The following is a 24,164-nucleotide window of genomic DNA, read 5'->3' as shown; positions in this document are numbered from 1 at the left end:
CTTACAAATAATGGTTTCATCTGTCCAGTCTCTCTCCCCAGATGTATAAAATTTATATCAGATGAATTTGTAAATGTATTTGTAGCTCACTGCTACAAATTACAGTTTTGTTGGTGTCTTGTGGGGAGTGCACTGTTTTTCAGGTATGTTGTTGATGGAACCAATTTTTTTAAAGGAAATCATCAGGATAATCCATGTACCTTGACAGTAATTATTCTAGAGTCAAGATGTAGACGTGGTGTTGGTTAATTTATTGTTGCTTTTAATGATCCTCTGTTTATGATTGCCTTTCACTGTTTTAATTAATGTGCTTGTAAACCGCCCTGAGAGTTCTGCAATAGGGTGGTATACAGATGTAATAAATAGGTTAATTTACACTTGGCAATGTACATTGAAAGGTTTCTTTTAGACCAGTGGTTCCCAACACAGGGGCAATTTGATTTTTAAGGGGGAAATTCAAGAATGAGTTATTAACAGTTAATGGTCTTTTAGGCTTCCTCCACGTGAATAGGTGATCACTTTTTGAATAATAAGAATTATATGTCATGGGGAGGGGGATCAGGATTTTAGAGATGCTTAGGTGGCGTATGGCCAAAAAAAGGTTGGGAACCACTGTTTTAGACTGTATAGGTAAGAAGCACTAATTATGTATTTGTTGTCAATGCTACTTCAGAGTGCGAAGCATACTTCTTCTGGGGAGTGCAAATTACTGTATGTCTGGTCTGCTTGCAGACCAGTATGGAAACTGTGAAGAAGGTGCCATTTTAAGCTACAAGTGACTTGTTTATGTGATGGACACCAAGGTCAAGAATAAGTAAAGTGTCCCCACAAACTCATCCTCTACAAACATGATAGTTAAAAACGACATTCTCTACTTCAGTACAAAATACATTTGTTAGTGGAGGTGCACACCAGTACAATAATATTTCCATCTCTTTCTTTTGTCTCTGGAACACACTAAATTTTCTGCAAAGATTCCTGATCACTCACCCCTATAGCAACAAGGATAGGCACCCTGATGATCAGCCAGTAGTTCATGTTAAGATTCTTGTTCCAGCAGCTAGAGAAGTAAAACAGGACAGGCAGGGGAAAACTTTAGTACATACATGCAATAATTTCCTCATCATCACACGTCTCGGCAGCGTAGATGGAAAACAACAGCAAGTGCTAGCAAACCAGCACGGTACATTGCACAGATGGATGTAACTGCTTGCTTGCCGAACAGAAAGGTTTAGGCTAATCTGCAACGATCACTGCTAAACTGGGTGCTCTTAAGCCTCTCTTTCTGCTTTCGTATGACAAATTTCTCCACCACAATTTGTCATGAATTATCAATAAATGATTATGGAGAATTATTTTATTAGAAGTCAGAATACAAGCCCCTGTGAATTTTGTTAGTCAATCTCCTCCCACATACTAGAAAGTCTGAGTTGTGATCCACCTTGATACTAGCAATGTTTTAACCCCCATTATAAAATCCTTGTACCAACTCTTCTTTCTTCACAGTGTGTCATTTTGGTCAGAATTCTAGGTTTGCCACAATTTTCCTGCTCTCTGTTATCAGTTCAAACACCTAGCTTGTTTGGACTTTCATTGATTACCTTCTCCATCCCATCTGAATTATTTTATGAAGATGACAGAAAGAAAACAAGCCTATGGCATCCACAGTAGTTTATTGGTGTAGGCTTCCTCCTCAAAAATAGTCTATTTTTGTTTAGAAATTCTCTGCAGTTAAGAAAAGCCAAGCGTGTTCTCCCAGTAACATGCAGAGTGCCTCCTCTTGTTTGAGAAGAACACTTGATAAATCTTTTTGTAACTAAGTTATTCAGCAGTACTGAAGACTAGCAATATATGCATTCTTATGATGTGTGTATCTGTGTGTGTGCCCACAGAGGTGTCTTGTATGTAGCAGGGACCCATGGTATTGTACAGTGTGCATCCCTCCCCACCCCCTGCAAAATTCCTGGCAGTGAGGTCAGGCCACCCAGTGTTAGGGTGGAGAGACATGATTTGCCCTTTACTGCAATGGTATCCCTGAATGCAATAATTTCCTTTTCCTCATAAGTTGTGATCCAGTTTATATGGAATGGAGTAAAGACATTAACTGCTCCTCAGCCAATGCCAACAAAGCCTGCCTAGCCCCATCCTGTATGGTTTCTTGTTTCCACAAGAGTGTGACAGAACGTTGGCTAGATGGAGAGGTACCAGGGCTCATGAAAACTGTCTTATTAAAAGGTTAAACCAGTTGTGAGAAGTATGGATTATGCATTGTGAATTATCAACCTCACCATGGGCATTACAAACAAACATATATGCACCACGCTACAACAAATGCACAGACTATGACGTAGGGATGGGCTATTATAGCTCCATTGGTGCATCATTTATGTTACCCACTCTGCAGCATATAGAAAGCCTGCTAGCATGCATCCCAACACATGAACTAACAAGTAAACACTCTCAAAGCATGGAAAAAGGCGGAGTGGTAGTTTTAGTTCCAGAATGGTCCCCTCAGTTTCAGGTGGTTTTACCGCTTTCCAGTGGACTTTGCATCACAAATTTATTTTTAAATATCAGTTTTTTCCTAGATAACGTTCAATGATGTTTTAGCCACTGGCCACATTCACATGTATAGACCATGGACTACCATGAACAAGTTGAGGGCTAGTGTACACTGCAGAACTGCTCTCCTTTTGCTCTTTTCTATGCTGAGCTGAGAGCAACAAACTATGATGTTAATCCAAGCTGTTTTCTTGGCTTACCATTCAGGGTTTGTTTGGGAGAAATGAACCACAACTGCTACTTTAGACAACATGGTAAACCAAGGTTGTTGCCCACCACTCAAGAAAGGCAGCATCAAAACAGGAGCAATTTATTCACATGCATTAGCATGGTACTAGTTCACAGCAAGCCATGGTTTCTGGGTTTCTGTAATGTGTGAACATGGCTATTAAAGCATAGGAAAAGTGTGTTTATGATATTATTGCCAGTAGTTCTCTGAGGAAGGACTTGGTCGCAGGAAAGTCACTTCAGGGATACATGTGACCAAGGAACAGCTTTATGGCATATTATTCGGTCCAACTTGAGAATTATTTCTGGATAATAAGTGTGCTGGGAAAAAGGTTTGCTTTCCTCTGAATAGCGTTAGAACAAATTTAAATGTTTTCTGGTATAATGATATAGGTTGAGTAATGGTGCTGGGCATTAAATTCTGTTAGACTTCCTTGTGCATTAATTGGCTTCTTACAGCACACCACAGCTTTAACTGCTTTTAAATGTATACCAATGTGCAATCAAAACATCATTACAGTAAAATTAAAATGCCAGAAAAACAAAAAGTGGTAGGAAAATGTAAGTAACTTATCTGCACACACTGCCTAGTTCCTTTGTACTTTCCCAAGCCTATGTTATTAAATCCCAAAGCTTAATGCAATCATCAGCATCCATTATAAATGCTTCAGTAAGATCTAAATCTAAGTTGAGGAGTCAAAGACAGCAGAGCACAGTTACCACTTCTCAGAGTAGTATTTAGAATTTCACTAGATCACATTCACACTGGGAAAGATTCATATGTTCAAGGATGCCAACTCTTCTTCTTCTTCTTCTTCTTCTTCTTCTTCTTCTTCTTCTTCTTCTTCTTGTTGTTGTTAGCAGCTGCCCATCTGACTGGGTTGTTCCAGCCACTCTGGGCAGCTTCCAACAAATTATTGAAACACAGAAAACCTCAAACGTTAAAAACCTCCCTGTACAGGGCTGCCTTCAGATGTCTTCTTTATTTGTATCTTTGTCAGAGAGGCCAGATTCTCATTGAGGTGGTAAGCTTTTGTCTGGGCTGTACCACTTCCCTGCGGGTAACAACTAAATCTTACTCCATTCAGAAAATTGCCTCTTCATGGAAAACATCAGGGAAAGGGATTCTTAGCCTAGTTATGTTTTCTATGTACAGAGAATTTTCTATATAGAGGAACATTCAGTTATGCAAAACTTCCACTTGCAGCCTGAAAGGAGACCCTGCAGACACAGGTTTACCATATAAGTGGAGTCTTTATTGAAGATCAAATTACAGTGGTGCCCCGCAATACGAATGCCTCGCAAGACGAAAAACTCGCTAGACGAAAGGGTTTTGCGTTTTTTGAGCTGCTTCGCAAGACGAATTTCCCTATGGGCTTGCTTCGCAAGACGAAAAACGAAAACGTCTTGCAAGTTTGTTTCCTTTTTCTTAACACCGTTAATACAGTTGCGACTTGACTTCGAGGAGCAACTCATAGAACGTGGTGTGGTAGCCTTTTTTGAGGTTTTCGAAGACTTTGGTGATTTTTGAAGCTTTTCCAAAACTTCTTTTGCAGCCATTTGGTAAGTTAAACTTTTAAAACTTTTTTGGGGGTTTTTGGGTTTTGGGTTGGGGTGTTTGGAATTCAAGGACTTGGTGTTGGGGAGGGGTTTGCAAGAATCTGGAAGCTTGTGTGTTTTTCCCCCTGCATTTTTATGATTTTCTGTGACCATTGGGCCACTCTGCTGTTTTTTTAAAAAAATTCTGGATTTGAATTTCTGTGTGGTGGGTGGCTGGGGGAACAGTTGAGGAGGGGTTTGCAAGAATCTGGAAGCTTGTGTGGTTTTTTTCTGAATTTTTCTGATTTTCTGTGACCATTGGGCCACTCTGCTGTTTTTTAAAAAATTTCTGGATTTGAATTTCTGTGTGGTGGGTGGCTGGGGGAAAATTGAGGAGGGGGTTCTTCAGCAAGAAGCAAAGAGTGGAAGAGGAACCTTCTTCGAGTTGTCCCCCAGAGTCTTAGAAAATGTACTGTACACTTTGTTGATTTTAAAATGTTTTTCTGTCATGTTTAGAAACTTAATTTATTGTTCCTTCAATTTTTGAAATGCTCTTTACAGTATGTGTGACTTTAAAGAGCACTTAATAAACTCTTGTTGTACCAAATTTGGCTTTGTTTGGACTTTTTTTGACCATAGGAACGCATTAATTGAATTTCAATGCATTCCTATGGGATTTCGTGCTTCGCAAGACGAAAAATTCGTTAGACGAAAAAACTCGCGGAACGAATTAATTTCGTCTTGCGAGGCACCACTGTACATTTCTGTACATGCCATGGGGTATACCTTAAGTGTGTGTGTGCGTGTGTGTGTGTGTGTGTGCGTGTGCTGGGAAATATTTGGGATCAAATACACTCATTCATCTTTTCTAACCCTCAAGGGCTGCAAATCCACAGCAGATCAGAGTGAAAATAAGAGGCTGAACAAGAGCAGCTAAGTCTGCACTTCCTAAATTCCACACTGGACTCTGCCATCATTCTGAGGACTGCTCACTGTTCAGCAGCGCAAACATTCCTGGGCCAGATGGTCCTTAGCAAGAAGAATTTCAAATATATTTTATAACTGCATGCATGAGTAAACAAGGGCTTAAGAATGAAATTGCTACACCAGAATTTGGTGGTTTATGTTGTTACACCAGTACTGCAGAAAGCTAAGACAGTACGTACATTCTGAATTGGGTATCTTACATGTGGCCCCAACCACTACATAGAAATGTAGTCTCCCTTTTTTGTTTTTTTAAATTCGGGCTATTCTGTCCCAAAATAGATCATCATAATGGTTCGATGTGATCAGTCTTTACCACAGTACCTAAGCAGCAGCCAAAGGGCACCATACAACAGGAATAAGTTTTGCAAGACTGACTAACAACTAAGCCAACATATTACCACAAGGGGGCAAAAAACAAATATACAAACGAAAAACCCTGGTCACCTGCCAAAGTAATAAGTGAGCAGAACTGGGAAAGGAGAGGATTCCTTTCCAATTTTATTTACATTTGGCCTTGCTTGGTAAACAAGACTCATCCACTGAATTGCAACTAAATAAAAATTCCACCCTTTCTAACAACCTGTTTTATAAAAGCTAACTTGTACCATTTATGTAAAAGAGCTGCCCACTTATGATGGGGTTCTCTGTCTTTACTGTTTAAAATTATTGATTTTCAGTACCATACACATTTAGAACTGTCAGTTGCTTTGAACCACTGTGGTCTGGACATTATTCATTTCTTAATATCCCTCCTAAGCAAGGAGTTATTCCAGTCACAAATGCAATTTACAATCTGCTGCACATCTACTGTAGCATCACAGAGACAAAGGGTAACTGTTGAGCCTAAGGCACAGAAACCTTGCACTTTATAGAGAAGAAAAGGCACAAGGTTAGTTATTATACCATTTTAGAAATATTTATACAAGTTTTAGTTTACCCAAATTGCCCATTAGGGCCTGCTGAATGCATCAGACAGTGGGTTTTGTTTAATAGAAATCATAAGCCAGCTTTGAGTAATACAAAAGGCAAGCAATTCAACATGAACATTCCTGACACATTTTTACATTGCCAAAAAAACTACTGAGTTTGCAGCATTCTTAGTAGCAGGGATTGGAAGATGTCTGGTTTTTAAAGGTACTGTATACTGATCATCAGGGACGCGGGTGGCGCTGTGGGTAAAACCTCAGCGCCTAGGACTTGCCGATCGTCAGGTTGGCGGTTCGAATCCCCGCCGCGGGGTGCGCTCCCGTTGCTTGGTCCCAGCGCCTGCCAACCTAGCAGTTCGAAAGCACCCCCGGGTGCAAGTAGATAAATAGGGACCGCTTACTAGCAGGAAGGTAAACGGCGTTTCCGAGTGCTGCGCTGGCTCGCCAGATGCAGCTTGTCACGCTGGCCACGTGACCCGGAAGTGTCTCCAGACAGCACTGGCCCCCGGCCTCTTAAGTGAGATGGGCGCACAACCCTAGAGTCGGACATGACTGGCCCGTATGGGCAGGGGTACCTTTACCATTACCTTACCTATACTGATCATCAGAACAAAAATGGTCCTTGTCAAGGTCTTACTTAGTTTGATCTGGCTTTAGACTAGAACTTCAGAAAATGCTAGGAATATTTTTGACGGGCAATTTGACACACACAAAAGTATGAGCCAGGTGTACAATTCACATCCATAAGAACTCTCTCAGAGTAATTAACATCTTGTCTGGTGTGCTTTAAAAGTGGGGGAGTAGGCTGAGAAGAAGGGTACATTCTGTGTTAGTTGAACACACCCTTCCTCAGATGGCATGACACCCAGCGTGGCTGGTAGCATGACTGTCACACAAACATCCAGTCTATTTATACATTCATTTTTCTGAAATTAATGCGTTCAGAGTGGGTTCAAAACAGATACAATGTTAACAGGTTCATTACAAAAATGAATTATGTAATCAAAAGAATTTTAATAGTCAGTACAATTTTCAATGCCTAATAATTCATTATACGTACACTCCACAATGACAGCACATTATTTTAAGGGGGGACACACTCAGTGCAACACTGGAGCTGGTTCTTAAGAGTCATTTCACACTTTTGCATGCACAGGAGCTTGCAGTACCAAACACCATAGAGATATAATTCTTCAAATACTTAGGACTGCATGCTGGAAAGCCAGGACTGGTCCTTAGCATGTGCGTTGCCCACTATGCTCATACACTTTACGCCAACTCAGGTTAATGTGCGAAGTGCCTGTGCCAAACTGAACTGGCTATACATAACTAGTACCCAGGGCATGAACTTGTGCTCTTGTAGCTAAAGAAAAAATAATAACCAGCATAAGACATACATGGCTGCTTCCAGTTGTCATGCCTCACCCACCCTGTGCTCAAAACTCTATGGGGACTTTTGACCTTTGAGTCTAGGAATAAGAGCTGGAGGAGTTGCTAGTTATTACTGCCATTAGTTTACGGGCTACACTACATTAATTGTCCTGTTGGTAAGGTTTATAAAAGGTAAAGGACCCCTGACAGTTAAGTCCAGTCATGAACGACTCTGGGGTTGAGGCGCTCATCTTGCTGTACTGGCTGAGGGAGCCGACGTTTGTCCGCAGACAGTTTTTCCGGGTCATGTGGCCAGCATGACTAAGCCACTTCTGGCAAAACCAGAGCAGCACACAGAAATGCCATTTACCTTCCCGCTGGGTTATCTACTTGCACTTTTTGGCGTGCTTTCAAACTGCTAGGTTGGTAGGAGCAGGAACCGAGCACACCCCATCGTGGGGATTCAAACCACTGACCTTCTGATCAGCAAGCCCTAGGCTCAGTGGTTTAGACCACAGCACCACCCGCCTCCCTTTGGTTTATGCCCACTTAATTTTCTTTGATATGTCTTTAAAGAATTGCTGTTCTTATTGTATTTAAGCTATGTTTTATTGTTATTATGTTTAGACTGTTGTTTTTTTAAGCACAGCTCTGCAGAAAATGTGGTATGTAAATGGACTGTGAATAAGCGGCAGGCAGCCATGAAATGGTGATTGTGGCAGGGGATTATGGGAGGAAGTAGCCTAGATCAGCACGCTACCAACCATTCCAAGACTGGGGCTGCTCCTTGTGCCAGTACAACATTTTGTACCCAAGTCATGAGCATTAATACATGGCTCCATTTAACAAACATAGGGAGGGCAATGTCCCTGCCCTATGACTAGGCAGATTAGATGAAAGGGTTGTAAGCAGCTCAGCAGCCTGTCAGGTGTATATGAGGTCTATATCTATGTGACAACTGGGGAATGCAGTATACGTATTAAGATGCATAGCATAAAGAACCATTACTTCCCCCCACACTTATGATCCCTGAGCACAAGAGGGAAAGAAAGGGAACTGAGGAGGAAGAGGAAATAATGATGGAAGGACAAATAGCTCAAAATGGGAGCACTCAGTAGCTAATTCACACACCCACTGAGTAAATTCTCCTAAAACAGAACTGGGAGCCCAAAACATTGGACCACCACCACCAATTACAGAAGAGAGGAAGTGGTACATTTTTAAAAAATGTTATTTTCACATGTTCAGGCTTTTTCTTGGCACTCTAGAAGAACGTGTCAGGAAGTGGGCATCATGGTGGCAAGCTCTTCCTCCGCCCCCGTTACTTCTAGGTAGGCATGTTGTGGGTGTGCAAACGACCACAACCACTTTTATGTTGGTTGGCACAGCCTTCCACTCTTAACATTCACTGAGTGCGGCTGTGACATTTGAAAGGGGATTACAAGTAGTAATACCTGCTGCATTTGTTGTTCCAGCATGATTAGTGGGCTGCTGGTGCTGAATGAAAATACCACCTCACTATCACAAACAGTGTGTTTGCCACTGTGGCAGCAACAATCAGACCAGGCTGCCCTACTGCAATCCCTGTTGCCCAGCTGCATGTGTTTGATGAAGAGGTTTATTAAGGCATGCATAACCTGATGAGGAACTGAATGCTAAATTATGTTTTTTGAAGCTATGTTATTTTCGCTCAAATTTGAACAGTAAAAGGTAAAAGAACAAGAAGTACATGGTAATGTCTTTTTATTTCTTTTGTGTGATATAGTTTGATGTAACAAGAGGCCACCCACACAGAAAATAGGGGTGTGTATTTATAAACAAGTCTGAATAACTCAAGTAAAGGCAAATAAGAAATCAGACACATACTGAGAATAACATATTTTCATCAGAGGAATGTTGTTTAGAGACATAACACACACAGTTGGAAATTTTTGCCAGCCTCTGGACAGAATATATTACTGGCAGTATCACTGAACATAAGATAGTAAGTAGAGCCCTACTGGATCAGACGAATAGAACTATCTAGCCCAGTTTCCTATTTCCCACAGTGGCCAGAAAGCTGCTTATGGGAAAACTGTATAGGCAGGACAGCTGGTACTCAGAGGCACGATGCCTCTAATCTTGCAGGCAGTATAATAATAAGAATAATATAATAATAATAATACATTTTTATTTATACCTCGCCCTCCCCAGCCAGAAAAAATGGATCATTTTCAAGCACCAGAAGGAAAACACTTTTGTATATGGGCATCATAACCAGCAGCCACTGGTAAAGTCAGTTAATTTGTCTTATTCTGTATTAGAGTAATCTAAGCAAGTAGGCATCACCACAACTTGTGACAAAAGTGTTTTCCTTCTGGTGCCTGAAAATGATCCATTGGAAATATAAGATCCCCAGCTCATGTAACCTTGAGTAAAAACACAACCTTTTCCCTCAACAGCCACACCATTATAGGACACACACTTTCCCCATCATGGAGATTAACTTCAGAATCAAGATTGGTTAACAAATTATGCTTGTCCATAACGGCCACTACTGGAAATAGAGGTTTCGAGACATTCTGACCAGTGTGGTGAGTTAGTAGGGGCAGCGAGAGGAAGGGGCCAGGATAGAGAATAGAATACCTTTCCAAAGACACACATATTTAATGATGCAGAAAATGGTTGGCCAGCAAAAGCTTGTGCTTATTTATTTTTGCCAAAATGTCATCAGAACTCTTCTTTTTTCTTAATGAGATGCTTTTCTAGCATAAAACATGATCTGCTCTAACCAGGCTGCAACACGAGCAAATGGATAAGATGTCAGTCAATGGAACAGCCACTGCCAAAGCAATCAAGCGAAAGGAAAATGGGCACCTCTCCCCTCCCCGCAGCAAACACAACCCTCAAAAGCGATCAGCTATGAATCAGAACTGAACCAACCCCACATCTTCATAAAGGTACTTGACAATTCCCCAGGGGATAACAAACAGCATTGGCACACCTGGAAAAAAGAGGGAACAAGATATGCACAGAAAATGAGAAACAAGAAAAAGGAAACAGGAAGGCAACACAAAGTTTTTTATATAACGCAGAACAACTTTAGTCAAGAAAAGGTTGCAGACAGTAAGTTGAGCCCATTATGCTTAAATGAATTAAACACAAACACCTTTTCCTGAAGAAGTTTTCACATTACAAAATCCATAAGGTGGAAGTACTGAATTTAATCTGAAATTTATTCAATAGAACTATGGAATGCCAATATTAATACATCGTGGCAGTTTCATTAGATAGTCTGAAGCCCTGAATGGCACAAATTGCTAGAAGCTATCTTCACTTCTGGAGTCATTTTTTTCTAGAAAATAAATAAAAACAAGAACAGTAGTAGATTGGACAAGATGATGAAGGCCAGTGAGACCAGTGAAGTGCCATCCTTGAAGTTGTTCAACAGACACCCAACATCTGTTTACCAAGACAGATGAGCAAGAACAGTCCAGCTGCAATATTGAAGATATTCATTAGGTGTCCCACCACAGATCATTTCCAAACCCAGGTGTTTCCTTTAATCTAATGAAACCTATTTAATTACTTCGAATGTTTAATTTCTTGCAAAGCGAAGAGGGTAAATTGTATTAATAAAAGCCTCAAACCATAACACTGGTTAGATGAGATATGAATGCTCGAAGAAAACAGGCTTTATTTCTTTAGAGCAAACAAACAGCTGAGCGGAGCAATAGCCCCTGTGATTTGCAGAGGGCCTGGATGCCTCAGAAAGACCGTCATATTTTATTGGGTTACCTGGTTTTTGAAACGAGCGATGTATTTTAATACTTACAAACCAGACAAAAACAGTTGCTGCTGCTAAATTTGAACGATTCTGTTCTTGTCAGTAGTTTAAAACACAACCCTGAGATCTGAAAGCAATTTGCATACCTATGAGCTGACAGCCTGTGCTTTGCACTGATATACTGTACACAAAGTTACCAACATCTAATTAGAAGTTATAAATCTGGTCAGGTGTATGCATGCATGTTTTACTGCCAGTACTGGGCAATAAATCCCTTGGGTATATAAAGGTGGAAAGGATGAGGCAAGGTGGTCAGGTTGCGCACTGCAGGTCAGATACAGGGATGTGCTTGCTGACTGGGTGGCTATTTGCTACCAAACTGCCATGTTTGCCATAGCCAGAACTCAGGTGCCTAGCAGTTTTGAAGTGAAGCACTGAAAAACAAAACAGTGATTTCTATATACTCAGGAGACTCCCTAGGTGCATCCAAGTATATCCACCTGCAAGTTAAAAGCAAGAAGTACAATTGTACCTACCTGAATCATAGTTTTCCATTCCCAATGAAAGAATAGCAGAGAAAAATGAGTGCTTTGAATTCTACACTCCTCTGTCCATATAATGCTCAGGTTCAAGGATGGCAGCTCTAAGCCTGAGACCTCAAGCACTACATGCAGTTGCCTCATGGTAAGCTATAGACTATTCATCCAGCTATCCTTCGTGTGAGATGAGGCCTTTGGGGGATCAGTGTCCCAATAATGGAATCCCTTCTCCTCTCAGGTACAGCTAGCACCAAATCCATTGAGTTTTCAGTGCCAGCTGAAGACACTCTTTTTCATCTAGGCCTTTACAGAAGTCTGCTGAATTGCTTATCTCATTGATTTATGTACGTTGTTTGGGCATCCTGTTTTAATATGTATTTAGTATTGATTTTAATGTAACCTGCTCTGGCAGTGCCTTGAAAATGAAGTGCAGGTAAGAGATATTATAAATAAACAACATATAACATAAGTCCAGTATTATCTACTCTGGCTGGCAGTAGTACCACACGGAAAAATATGAAGGGGGAAAATAATAATTATACAGATGTGCCCTCTTCCATCTTTTTTATCTAACCCCCCCTCCCCACCTGCATCAGGAGCAACAAGAAGAAGAAGAACAACAGAACAAGCAGCTTCCTTCTCCCGGTTAGCTAAAGACCCAAACGTGTGCTCCTCAGAAGGGTTTGTTTCACTTACAATTATGCAAAAGATATCATATGCTTCCACCGCTCTCTTATGCAAAGAAAACTTAAACCTGTAAAATTACTCCTGGAACTTTTCACAGCTTAGAAATGGGGTAAGTGAAATACTATCCCCGCAAAGAGATGGCAGCTGCATATTCCCAATGCAACTAGAATCTTCTTCAGGACTAAGTTTTTCATAGTATTAAAATGTGGTGCAGGCTCCCCAACAGGAGAACAGGTATGTTTTGTTTTCCCAAACTCCTGCTTCACAATCCAAAATCGACTGCCTCAGGCAGTTTAATCCTTCTAAAACTAATTATACGCAATATGTTCTCAGTGCAATTTGTATTGGCACTTGTGATTTATAGCAAAGTCAAAAAAGTTGTTACCGCTCATGTAATTTGATTTTAAAACTCCCCAAGGCTTCCCTGAAAATAGATTTTGCAGTCAGATTGTCTTGTCTTAGTCTTCGGTTACTGCCTGCTTCAGCCTAGATTGAGCCCTCTGAATGACCTTTGGAAGTTAATGCATATTGAAACTACCACTACTTAATCAGCCATTAAGCAGATTCCAGCATCTCCTGCTACTGCCACCTAGATTCAACAAGAGAAGGTAGTTTTTACATCTTACATGGGATGGCGTGAACGAGACAGCTCTACAGCAATACCTTCACTAGGTCTATTTAGAGTCTGAGAGTAGCCGCTACCATTCTCCTGCCAGCCTGAAATACAGCACTCCAAAGGATAGTTTGCAATGAATTCTGCTGTTAAAGCAGCTGCTAATTTGCACAGCTGCAGTTACAGCTTTAAATTAGTTCTGTTTGAACTAATTATATTATAGAAGGGCAAGGAGTCAACTTAGTGAAGAGAGAAATAAAAAGAACTGAAACAGTCCGTTTTCTGTTATCAGATTTCCAAAAGAAAGCCTTTCAGAAGCCATTCTCAGAAGAATGCCAGAGATAGTACCACTACTTTAGGAAATGAACACCTGCTTGCTTTGTGTGCACTGATGTTAATTTTTCTGTTTTAATTAGATAAACTTTATCACAGATCTCTGACAAGGTACCATAGCCTGCAGCTGCAGAATTCCTTGTTCTGCAGAATAATCTGATTAAAGTCCTACTGAATTCAAGTGAGTGTTACTCCCAGGTAAGTGGAGCTAAGTATGCAACTTTGGTCTACACAAACATCTGCTATATTCCAAGCTTTGCAACAGACTAATTAATGAAAACTTAATTTCAAGCCCTTTTGGTCCTTAATATTTTCCTGAAATTTGAATGCTCTGTTTCTGCACTGAGTTTCAGACGGTTGCTAGGCAACAACTACTTTCCGTGCTTTCATAAGCAAACCTATAGTCGTAAAAAGGTTAACAATACTCTGTCAAAACTGGTTGATTGTTTGCTACATTTATGGAACTGAACTCTGTCAAGTATTTTGTAGGGAGCGGAGAGCAGCATTTGAAGGATATACAGCTTCAGAATGGTGATGCTTCAGGCTTAGAGATATGTCAAGTAACAGGGAAAACATCATATTAAGTTAAGTACAGATCTATATTTCCTAGTTTCTCTTCAGCTCACACTGAGGCTGCATTCAGACAGCAGTTTATTCCAGTTCCCCAACATTCCCCTAACTGTTAATTTCTGCATGATATCTGAGCTTTCACACAACATACAAGTCACTTCCAGAAATATAGTGGAAAACAGCACAATTTTAGTGCTCATTTCCATGTTATTTGTTTCCAGGAAAAGTTTGCAAGTAACACAGAAATGAACCCTAAACTTGTGCTATATTCCACTATTTTTCTAGAAGTTGCTTTTACATCTTGTGGAAGCTCAGATATGACATGGAAATCAACACTGAGAGAAATGTTGGGGAAATGAAATAAACCACCCTGTGAATGCAGCCTAGCAGTGTTTTAATCAATCTGTGGAATACATATTGCTAACTTCTGCCCCTATTCATATAGGAGAAAGCCAAAGGCAATGAAAACTGGAGCCACAACTGAAGAAAGAATGATTCTTTAGTAGGAAACATAGTAGACTCAAATCCTTTCCAAAACACAGTTTACTTGATAATATCTGACATCAGATGGAAAAATAGCCGGGACTATTCTCTAGTAGCCCTTGTAAAAAGGGATAATTCAAAAAGCAGCAACACATATAAGAAAACTTGGTTCCCTACTAAAGAACTGGTAACTAGTGAAGAACAGTGTAGTATGTCCTAATAAAGATGTTAATATTCTATTTGACAAGTTTCTTATAAGAAGAATAGAGTGATAATAGACTAAAAGAAAGAGCCCATCTCCCATAATTCCTCTCCTATGACACAAGGCCCTCATGGCTCCTTCCTAGTCAGATTCTATTGTGGTTGCCAACATGCTATAATAGCTCCTTGTCACTAGTAAGGGACAGCAGAGAGAATAAATTTACCTCAAAGAGGGGAAGGAACCTTAATTTTCTCACCCTTTTCGTTTCATTTCCCCTTTTTGAATGGCATGTTCCTTTCTGCCTCTTTAGCTGGCTGTAAAAAATGCTACAGAAGGTACTCAATTTTTTTAAAACCTTTCCCCCACATAGTCCAAAGCTCACCAACATTTGCTCTTGTAACACCAAACAATAGTTTAGCATTGCATCTAAACTAGCTCACTTAAATTACATATATCTTACTAACTGCCTGATGTGGTGTTAATTTTGATTTTTATAATTCTGTTAGTTAAAACAACTCGGATCAGATTCACAGTTACAAGGAGATCTCTGATACATTATAAAAATTGTAATTAATGAAATGAATACAATGAAGTGGATGGGCAGAATTGTGCTACAGTTGATGCTTCTATTCTAGAATTTACCTACAAGTTAAAGCTAGGGAACAGTGAAAAGGTTTTGGATTTCGTATGGCACGAAAAGCAACCAAGGAAAACAAAAACTATTCTTATTAGATTCTCTAAAGCAGGGGGTTTATGTTTCCCTGGCACTGTAATATTCCCTTATATTATTTTGCCTGCCAAATACATTTTTCTGAACAATGAGATTCTGGAAGAGATCATATATAGTGGAGAAATTGAGAAGTTTATTTCAAAACATATACTCTGAGAGAATATGGACCAATGCAATAAATTCAGCATTAAGGTTGAAAATAATATTGTGACTGAAAGCTTTCCAAGGGTCTGAAAAAAGTGGAAATTAAAACAATTAGGTCCAAACACAGCTGCGTTGTCAGGAGTTATGTTTATGAAAGATCTTAAACGGACAATTTAATTGGAAATGTTGACAGATCAAAAAAGAGTAGTTCCAATAATCCATATTGATTTGTTGAAAGGTGATAAATTTAGACAATTTAACAATGGATAACTATACTCAGAGAATAACCAGGCAGCTGGTGGCTGTCACAGGCTGGAAAAAACTGTCTGCATTGTTAAAAGTACACTTGAAAACACAAAATGAATCACAGAGAGACCAAAGGGAGGGTTTAGAACAGTGTTAAAATTGAAGGGAGAAAACTGCAGCCCCTTTAATGGATAAAAATCTCTGCTTGTATACCCCTATCTTAGAAGCACACATACGATAGATTTCCATAATCATAGTAGTATTTTCAACCTTGCTACTAATTCCTAACATTATGTTTGCCTATTTCATTGCAGTGCAGACACACACTGTGCTAATGGTTTCAATGAGGTTTCTACAATAGCCATGGTGCCTTTTTCTAAGTAGTTTCAGGCATTCAGAACACATCAGTGTATGTGTGGCATTGAACGCATTTGCTTTAATGTGTATTAATTTGCACTTACTAACACCAAGTTTCATCTACTGCTCTGTTGCCTGGTGAGAGAGATTCCTTGAGAACTCTTTGCAGATGAACTGTTCTATGTTGTGCTACAGTAAAGCATCATCTGGTTCTCCAAGTCAGGTTTCATTCTGTATGCAGATAAGCCATAGTCTGTCTTTCTTTGCCTACAGATGGGCCTTAAAGTGATGCTAGAAAACTCACTAACCCTCTAGCTTTGTGAATGGAAACACGTACTCTTACAATCCAGAAGTGATGTTGTGATGGGATGATGAGCTGCTTGTGCGTAAAATCGTATCCCCTCAGAGTTTGTTCAAGTCCACAAACCTCTGTCTGTGACGGAGCCCCTCAGACATGGCTCCTCTAGTCACTAGCAGATTCCGACAGTGGTTGCTTTCGGAATCGCTTCCAACATAAAAGCTCCTTAACGGAAACACGTCTTCTGGACTCTCTGCGTGACAGTTTCCGGCGAGGAGTGGGTGTCCCTACAGGAGGTCCTGAAACCTCCCCACTGTTTTCGCTGGAAGTGTCTCTGAGCCATCCCTCCAGCTCACTTTCCCTCAGCTCACCTCCTCTCCCCCTACTGGTTCCCTCTTCAGCTGCTGAGTCTCTCCCAACCTGTGTGAGCCCTTTCACCTCCCTTCCTTCCGATGGCAGTTCCCTGACATCCACCTCCCCTCCAGGGCCCCCTTCACCCCCTCCCGCCCCCTCCTCTACGGGCAGTGAGGAGGCAAAACCCCGGAATGAACTTCCTTCATCTTCCGATGTCTCGAACACTTCTCTCCACCTGTTGCGGTTCCTGGTCTCGAAGTACTCCTCCTCCTCAGAGTCCTTCTCCCCTTCCCCTTCCGAGTCCGGGAATCCTTCCAACTCCTCCTCCTCATCGGTGGTCCCAAAGTATTCCCTCCGGAACCTCTCCACAGGCTGAGGTTTCCTTGGGAACCTTTGATGGAACGTTTCTATCAATACCTCGTCATTGATATCTTCTGCCATTACCCAAGTGTTTTCTGACTCCGGTTCTCCTTCCCACGCTACCAAATACTCCACCTGATCCCCCTTCCACCTGGCGTCGAGGATTTCTGCCACATGGCTGCTGCATTCCCTTTCTTCTATGACCGGTCCCCGAGTGGCCATCCCTTCTCGTCCCCCCTCATACGGTGACAGTAACGACCTGTGAAATACTGGGTGCAGTTTCATGTGGTTGGGTAACCGGAGCCTGAAAGCCACTGGGTTGACCTGTTGAATGACCTCAAAGGGACCCAATCTCCTGGGTCTTAATTTCTTACAACCTCCTTTGAACGGCAACCCTTGGGTTGACAGCCACACCCTATCTCCCACCCTTATGGTTTCACCTTCCCTTCGGTTCTTGTCTGCCTGCCTCTTGTATTCTTCCTTCGCCCTTTCTAAGTTGAGTTGGAGCTGACGATGGATTGCTTCCATTTCTTCTACAAAATGCTCGGCTGCCGGGACGCTCCATCTCTCCCCTTCTCCCCCTGGGAAAGCCCTGGGATGACACCCATAATTAGCCAAGAAGGGGCTCATCCCTGTGGACACATTCTCGGCATTGTTGTAGGCAAATTCCGCCAGCGCCAACTTTTCTACCCAGTCATTCTCTCTGTCATTGACATAACAGCTCAGGTATTGCTGGAGGACACCGTTTGCTCTTTCCGCCTGCCCGTTGGTTTCAGGGTGCCGGGCAGTCGAAAAGTTGACCTCCACCTGCAGTAAGCTCATGAGCTTCCTCCAGAACCGGGAAGTAAATTGTTTTCCTCGGTCTGAGACCACCCTCAATGGCACCCCGTGCAACCTAAAAATGTGTTCTACAAATAACTTCGCTGTCTCTTCCGCCGTGACTGCATGCGAACAGGCTACAAAGTGGCACATCTTTGTTAGTAGGTCTACCACCACCATGATGGCTGTTTTCCCCTTGGACTTCGGCAGATCAGTCATAAAATCTATCGACACTGCCTCCCAAGGTCGTTCTGGGGTTGGTAAGGGTTCTAATAGCCCCGCCGGTGCCCGCCTCTCCCCTTTGGCTCGCTGGCATTGCTCGCACCCTCTTACATACTCCCGTACATCTTCCCTCACCTTAGGCCACCAAAATTCCCTGGTGACCAACCACATGGTTTTGTGTTGTCCAAAATGCCCCGCCGTGGGGCTGTCGTGCAACTGCTTGAGTACCCTCCCCCTTAAGTCTCCTTCAGGGATATACAGTGCCCCTTTGTAATACAAAGCTCCATTTCTTTCCTCGAAACCCCCTGGTTCCTCTCCCTCACCCCTAAGACCTCTGAGCTTATTCTGGGCGTATTCATCATTCTCTGTTTCCTCTACCAGTTCTCTTTGTCCCACCAATGCCGCCCCACACACCCAGCGGTCCTCTGGAATGACATGTCTCTCTTCGGGTGCTCCCTCCCCCTCCAAATATTCAGGTTTGCGTGAGAGAGCGTCCGCCCTAATGTTCTCTGGGCCTGGCACGTAACAAATCTCAAAGTTAAATTTGGAGAACTCCTGGGCCCATCTCACTTGCCGTTGGTTGAGCACTCGTGCCGTCCTCCAATACTCTAGGTTCTTGTGGTCAGTGCACACTTGCACCTTATGTTGTGCGCCAATTAGCAGGTGCCTCCATCTCCGGAACGCCTCATGAATGGCGAGTAGTTCTCGGTCATACACCGTGTAGTTCCTCTCGGATTTGTTCAGCTTTCGCGAAAAAAAGGCACACGGTCTCCACTCTGACTCCTCCTTCCCTGGCTGCAGAAGCACCGCCCCAATCGCTCTGTCTGATGCGTCAGTTTCCACTCTCATCGGTTTTTGTAAATCCACATGCAGGAGTTGTTCTTCCGAGGCGAAGGCCCTTTTTAGTTCCTCAAATGCTCGCTCCGCCTCCTCAGTCCAAACGAACTTCTTCTTACTGCTGAGACAGTCCGTAATGGGCGCCGTCCGGTGGGCAAAGTTTCGGATGAACTTACGATAGAAGTTCCCAAATCCTAGGAACCTCTGCACATCCTTCCTTGTTTTGGGTGTTTTCCATTCCAGCACCGCCTGGACCTTGCCGGGATCCATGGCCAATCCCTTGTCTGACAGGCGATACCCCAGGAATTCCACCTCCTTGGTATGAAACTGACACTTCTCCAGTTTCACCCACAGCTGGTTGGCTTGCAGCCTGCTCAACACTTCTCTGACGTCTCTCACATGCTGCTCCTCATTCTCAGAATACACCAACACGTCGTCTAAGAAGGCCACACAATTCTTGTAAAGCAAAGGCCCCAGGACGTGGTTCATAAACGATTGAAAGCACGCGGAGCCTGCTTGTAGGCCGAAGGGCATAACGAGATATTCAAATGCCCCTAAAGGGGTGAACATGGTGGTTTTCCATTCATCCCCCTTCCTTATTCGTATCAGGTTGTACGCCCCCCTTAGGTCCAGCTTTGTGAAAATCTTTCCCTTCCGCACCCTTGTCAAAATGTCGTCAATCCTGGGCATAGGGAAGGCCACTGGTTCTGACACTGCGTTCAAGGCCCTGAAATCACACACCAGCCTCGGCTTGTCCGTGTTTTTTTTATCCACAAAAAACACTGGGCTGCCCCCCACCGCCCTGGACTCTCTGATGAACCCTCTCTTCAGGTTCTTGTCAATGAACGCCCTTAGCTCCTGCATCTCTCTGTCTGACATGGCGTACAGCTTGCCTACAGGGAGCTGTGCCCCAGGGAGTAAATTGATTTGACAGTCAAAGGGTCTATGCGGGGGTAGTTGGTCAGCTTCCCTTTCGCTGAAGACGTCGCGGAGATCTGCGTATTGTCGTGGTACCTTCACGTTCTCCGTTACTTCAGTCCCTGCTAGGGTGGCTTGGGCCCCTGCCAAACCCTTTCCCTCTTTGCAGTGTTCTAAGCAATGTGCTGAACCAAAAGAAACCACTCTCTGATGCCAGCCCACCAGCGGATCATGTAACGCTAGCCAGCTCATCCCCAATATAATGGGAGCTCCTCCCAAGGTGGCCACATTAAACGCTATCAGTTCGGTGTGCCTTGCCACCTTCATTATCATTGGGACGGTCTGCAAGCTGACTTCTCCTCCCAACAGCTCCCTGCCATCGATCGTGGTCACCTGCAGGGGGTTGCTTAAAGGGATCGTCTGTATCTGGTGTTCAGCTGCAAACTCTTTGCTCATGAAATTGCAGGAGCTGCCTGAGTCCAACAGCGCCTTTATCTTTAGAGGGTGTCCGTTTGGCAGCTCTAGCGCCACTTCTATCACTAGGGCGGGTTTAGGAGGTTCTGGCGTGGGCACTTTCACTGCTCTTTGGCCTGGCTGCTGTGCCCCGACGGTGGCAGCCAGGCGTTGGCTTTTACTTGCTCCGGTATTTCTTCCTCTCTTCCCTCCACAGCTCCCACCATCCCTTGCCATTCCTTCCTCTGGGGGCAGACTCTGGCAAAGTGACCTGGCTGTTGGCAGAGATAGCATTTCCGGGCGCCTTTTCCCTCCTTCTTTCCCCCCTCACTGGGCTTTGAAACTGCGCGCGCGCGCGCGCTGTTCCGATTTCCATCGGCTCTGCCGGCGGGAAAGTTGGCTCTGGAATGTCTGGAATGCGGAACTCCTTCCAACGTTCCCCCTTCCCTTCCCGCCTCTCCAATGCTCTCGCCTCCTGGCGCGCTCCTATGGTCAGCGCAGATTTGGTCAGCTGGTCCATAGAATCCGCCCTGGGGCCCCGGGAAAGTTCGTCTTTCACAGCCGAAGAAAGCCCTTCTTCAAATAGCATTTGAATGGGTTCCGCCGATAAGTCCCACCCCAATCTGTGAACCAGCATGGTGAACTCAGTCCAGTACTCACGGACAGATCGGCTCCCCTGTTTGCAAGCCATTAACTGTCTGCGCACCACTCCCTGCTCAATATCGCTGGAAAACATCAGATCCATGGCGCGAAAGAACTTCATCGTGTCCCTTAGGACGTCACTATTCGCTGCCATCAGGGGTCTAACCCAGTCTCTCGCCCCCTTTTCAAGATGCCCAATCACGAAAGCCACTCGTGATTCCTCGTCAGGGAATTCCTCAAACTGCAGATTGAGGGCATATTGCATCTCTGTCCGAAAGGCATGATAGTCTTTGGGCTCCCCCCCAAACTTCTGCACCAATCCTGGTACCTTTCTGGCGAGCTGGGTGGCTTTCCCCTTTTTGTCTGCATCCTGAGCCCTCCTCTCCTCAAGCCTAGCCGTCTGCAGCGCTAGCTGGACCTCCAACGCCCGGTACCTTTCTTCCAGGCTTGGACCCGCTCCAGCTCCTGCTTCTCCGGTTCCGGCTGGGTTGCTCATGATGCCTTCTCCTGCACAAGCTGCTTTCAAAGTCTGTCGGAATGCTGTGATGGGATGATGAGCTGCTTGTGCGTAAAATCGTATCCCCTCAGAGTTTGTTCAAGTCCACAAACCTCTGTCTGTGACGGAGCCCCTCAGACATGGCTCCTCTAGTCACTAGCAGATTCCGACAGTGGTTGCTTTCGGAATCGCTTCCAACATAAAAGCTCCTTAACGGAAACACGTCTTCTGGACTCTCTGCGTGACAGTTTCCGGCGAGGAGTGGGTGTCCCTACAGGAGGTCCTGAAACCTCCCCACTGTTTTCGCTGGAAGTGTCTCTGAGCCATCCCTCCAGCTCCCTTTCCCTCAGCTCAGCTCCTCTCCCCCTACTGGTTCCCTCTTCAGCTGCTGAGTCTCTCCCAACCTGTGTGAGCCCTTTCACCTCCCTTCCTTCCGATGGCAGTTCCCTGACAGATGTAAAGAATTTTGAAGTATGTTTTTCTTAAAACCCACAGACTTTTACTTTATGCTGAAAGCAAAAAAACAAAAAACAAAAACCCCTCAAATCCAAACTGGCATTTATGCAACATAGCCCAGTAAATATGTACATAAAAGCTAATGCCCATCCACCAACTGTTTATTAACATTTAGCTGAAGTATCTTTAAAAACAGTTTGCTGTTTAGCAGTCCAGGTTTTCACAGGCACCAGAAAAAGGACAGTCACTGAGTATACCTTTTCTTTCCTTGTGGGAAACTATTTCAAATGTGTTTTGAATCAAAATTAAATTGTAGTCTCTGTTCTGGGCTTAAGACTCCTCTTTTCATCTCATTTCTTTAGATTTCATAGTTGTGGAATACTCACCACTAGTACTTTACAGGAGAACACTGGGAATAGTGCTCTGTTACATTTACCTCCATAGCTACAGAAGGACAGAGCGTGTGTGTACTCTAGGAAAATATTAATGAAGATGTCTCAGTTAAGTAGCCCTAAACAAAGTTATTATTCAGAAATATGCTATTTCACCAATTTTCCTCAATAGGTCCAAAGGTAGAACCCTAACCTCAAGATGCCAAAAAATCCAAATTCACCATAAGCAAAATTACAGAATGCTATTTGAACTAATAAAAATTAAATCTGATTACATATAGAACTCCAGAACTTTACCTAACATTAGCTGAAATGCTAATTATTTTGAAACCATGATTTATGTTCAAGATATTTCCTGGTCAAGCCTTACTGAATGGAATCCCTGAGTATAGATGTGTAAGAGTTTGTGTTGTATACCGCCCTAAGCTCTATGGGTACAGAGCAGTATACAAATTTAATAAAGAACAATAACAGTTACACCATAATAGATTGCCCATGTAACTTTATCCAGCAATTTTCTCAAGTGATTTGTCATTTGTTCATGCAATAATTCTGGAAGTTACCTGCATGACCCAGTCAGGAATATGTCAATGACTGCCCATGCAGAAGCATTCTATTTAAACTACAGAATAGGGCAATAAGAGGGAATAAGAGGAAAAGCATGGAGCACTTGGATAATAATGAACACTGAGAAAGTGTCTCTAAGAGGCATAAGAAAAATATTTCATTCAATTCCATCCTACTATCCTTTGCATAACCTGGAAGTCGCCTCTATTTAAGAATCTGAGAAATAATGGAAGCTTAAGACAACACAATTTCCTGCCACTCTTATCCCTAAAATTTAATAGGATGGCACATCAGTGCTCTGCATTATCTGGAGAGTGAACGAAAGTGCACAACTTAAGCACAAAGTTATGATCACAAGCCATAATGATTAGGCAATGAGCAATAAAACCTTTCGAAGTGACGTATGGATTGCTGCTTGTTTAAGCAATTCATTCAGAAAGTAATTTGCATTAGTTAACAAGCTAGGGGAGATAACAGAAAGGGAGACCTAGGACATAATAAATTACTCAGGTAGTTCTGATTAGCACCAGTAGTCGTGTAAGCCAAACCAGAAGAAATCCATCAACACTGTAGAGGAGCTGCACTTCTAAGATCAACCTGCTGGCTATTGTGCAAGGTCTTCCCCACTGGGGTAGTTGCCATAGCAGCAAAAAACACTGTCACTTTTCATTTTCCCACATACAAAACTCATTCACAAGAATATCTAAAAAACAACAAAGTAAACATCTTGCTCTTCACCTGGTTATAACTGCCCAAGCATGTTCTTTATCTAGTCACTCACTAAAAACTGAGGGAAGACATGAAGGTGTAAAAAAAAATCTGATTTTCTATATTAAAAACTAGCCAAGAGTCACTTTTCACACTATAGTACATTAAGTACTCATTATAGCTTTTGTCTATACCCGCTTGTACAATGCAATGTGTGATGCAACTAAACACATCTTAGTATCTATACACACAGTGCATAAATGTGCTGCAAGACAAGAGAGCCAGAGTGTGTTTTTTTCTGTGCTCTCATGTGGATTAAATGCATGTATCCATGTTCTGGAACACAAGCCAGTATTACT

General features: G+C 42.8%; 1 protein-coding gene across 3 annotated transcripts in view; it reads right to left on the bottom strand.

The window, feature by feature from the left end:
* GLP1R (glucagon like peptide 1 receptor) overlaps nucleotides 1–24,164 on the bottom strand; it is a 104,552-nt gene that overhangs the window by 11,180 nt on the left and 69,208 nt on the right. For all 3 annotated transcript variants that reach the window (XM_081000235.1, XM_081000236.1, XM_081000237.1), the window contains 2 exons: nucleotides 10,536–10,596; nucleotides 991–1,060 (listed from right to left, as the gene is read on the bottom strand). In XM_081000235.1, the coding sequence (XP_080856361.1) occupies nucleotides 991–1,060; nucleotides 10,536–10,596 (131 nt within the window). The remainder of the gene's footprint in view (nucleotides 1–990; nucleotides 1,061–10,535; nucleotides 10,597–24,164) is intronic.

The sequence above is a fragment of the Podarcis pityusensis genome (assembly GCF_964106645.2).
Source record: "Podarcis pityusensis genome assembly, chromosome: 3".
In the NCBI taxonomy this organism is placed as follows: domain Eukaryota; kingdom Metazoa; phylum Chordata; class Lepidosauria; order Squamata; family Lacertidae; genus Podarcis; species Podarcis pityusensis.
Note: the sequence above shows the minus strand (reverse complement) of the source record. Positions and strands in the feature narration are given on the sequence as shown.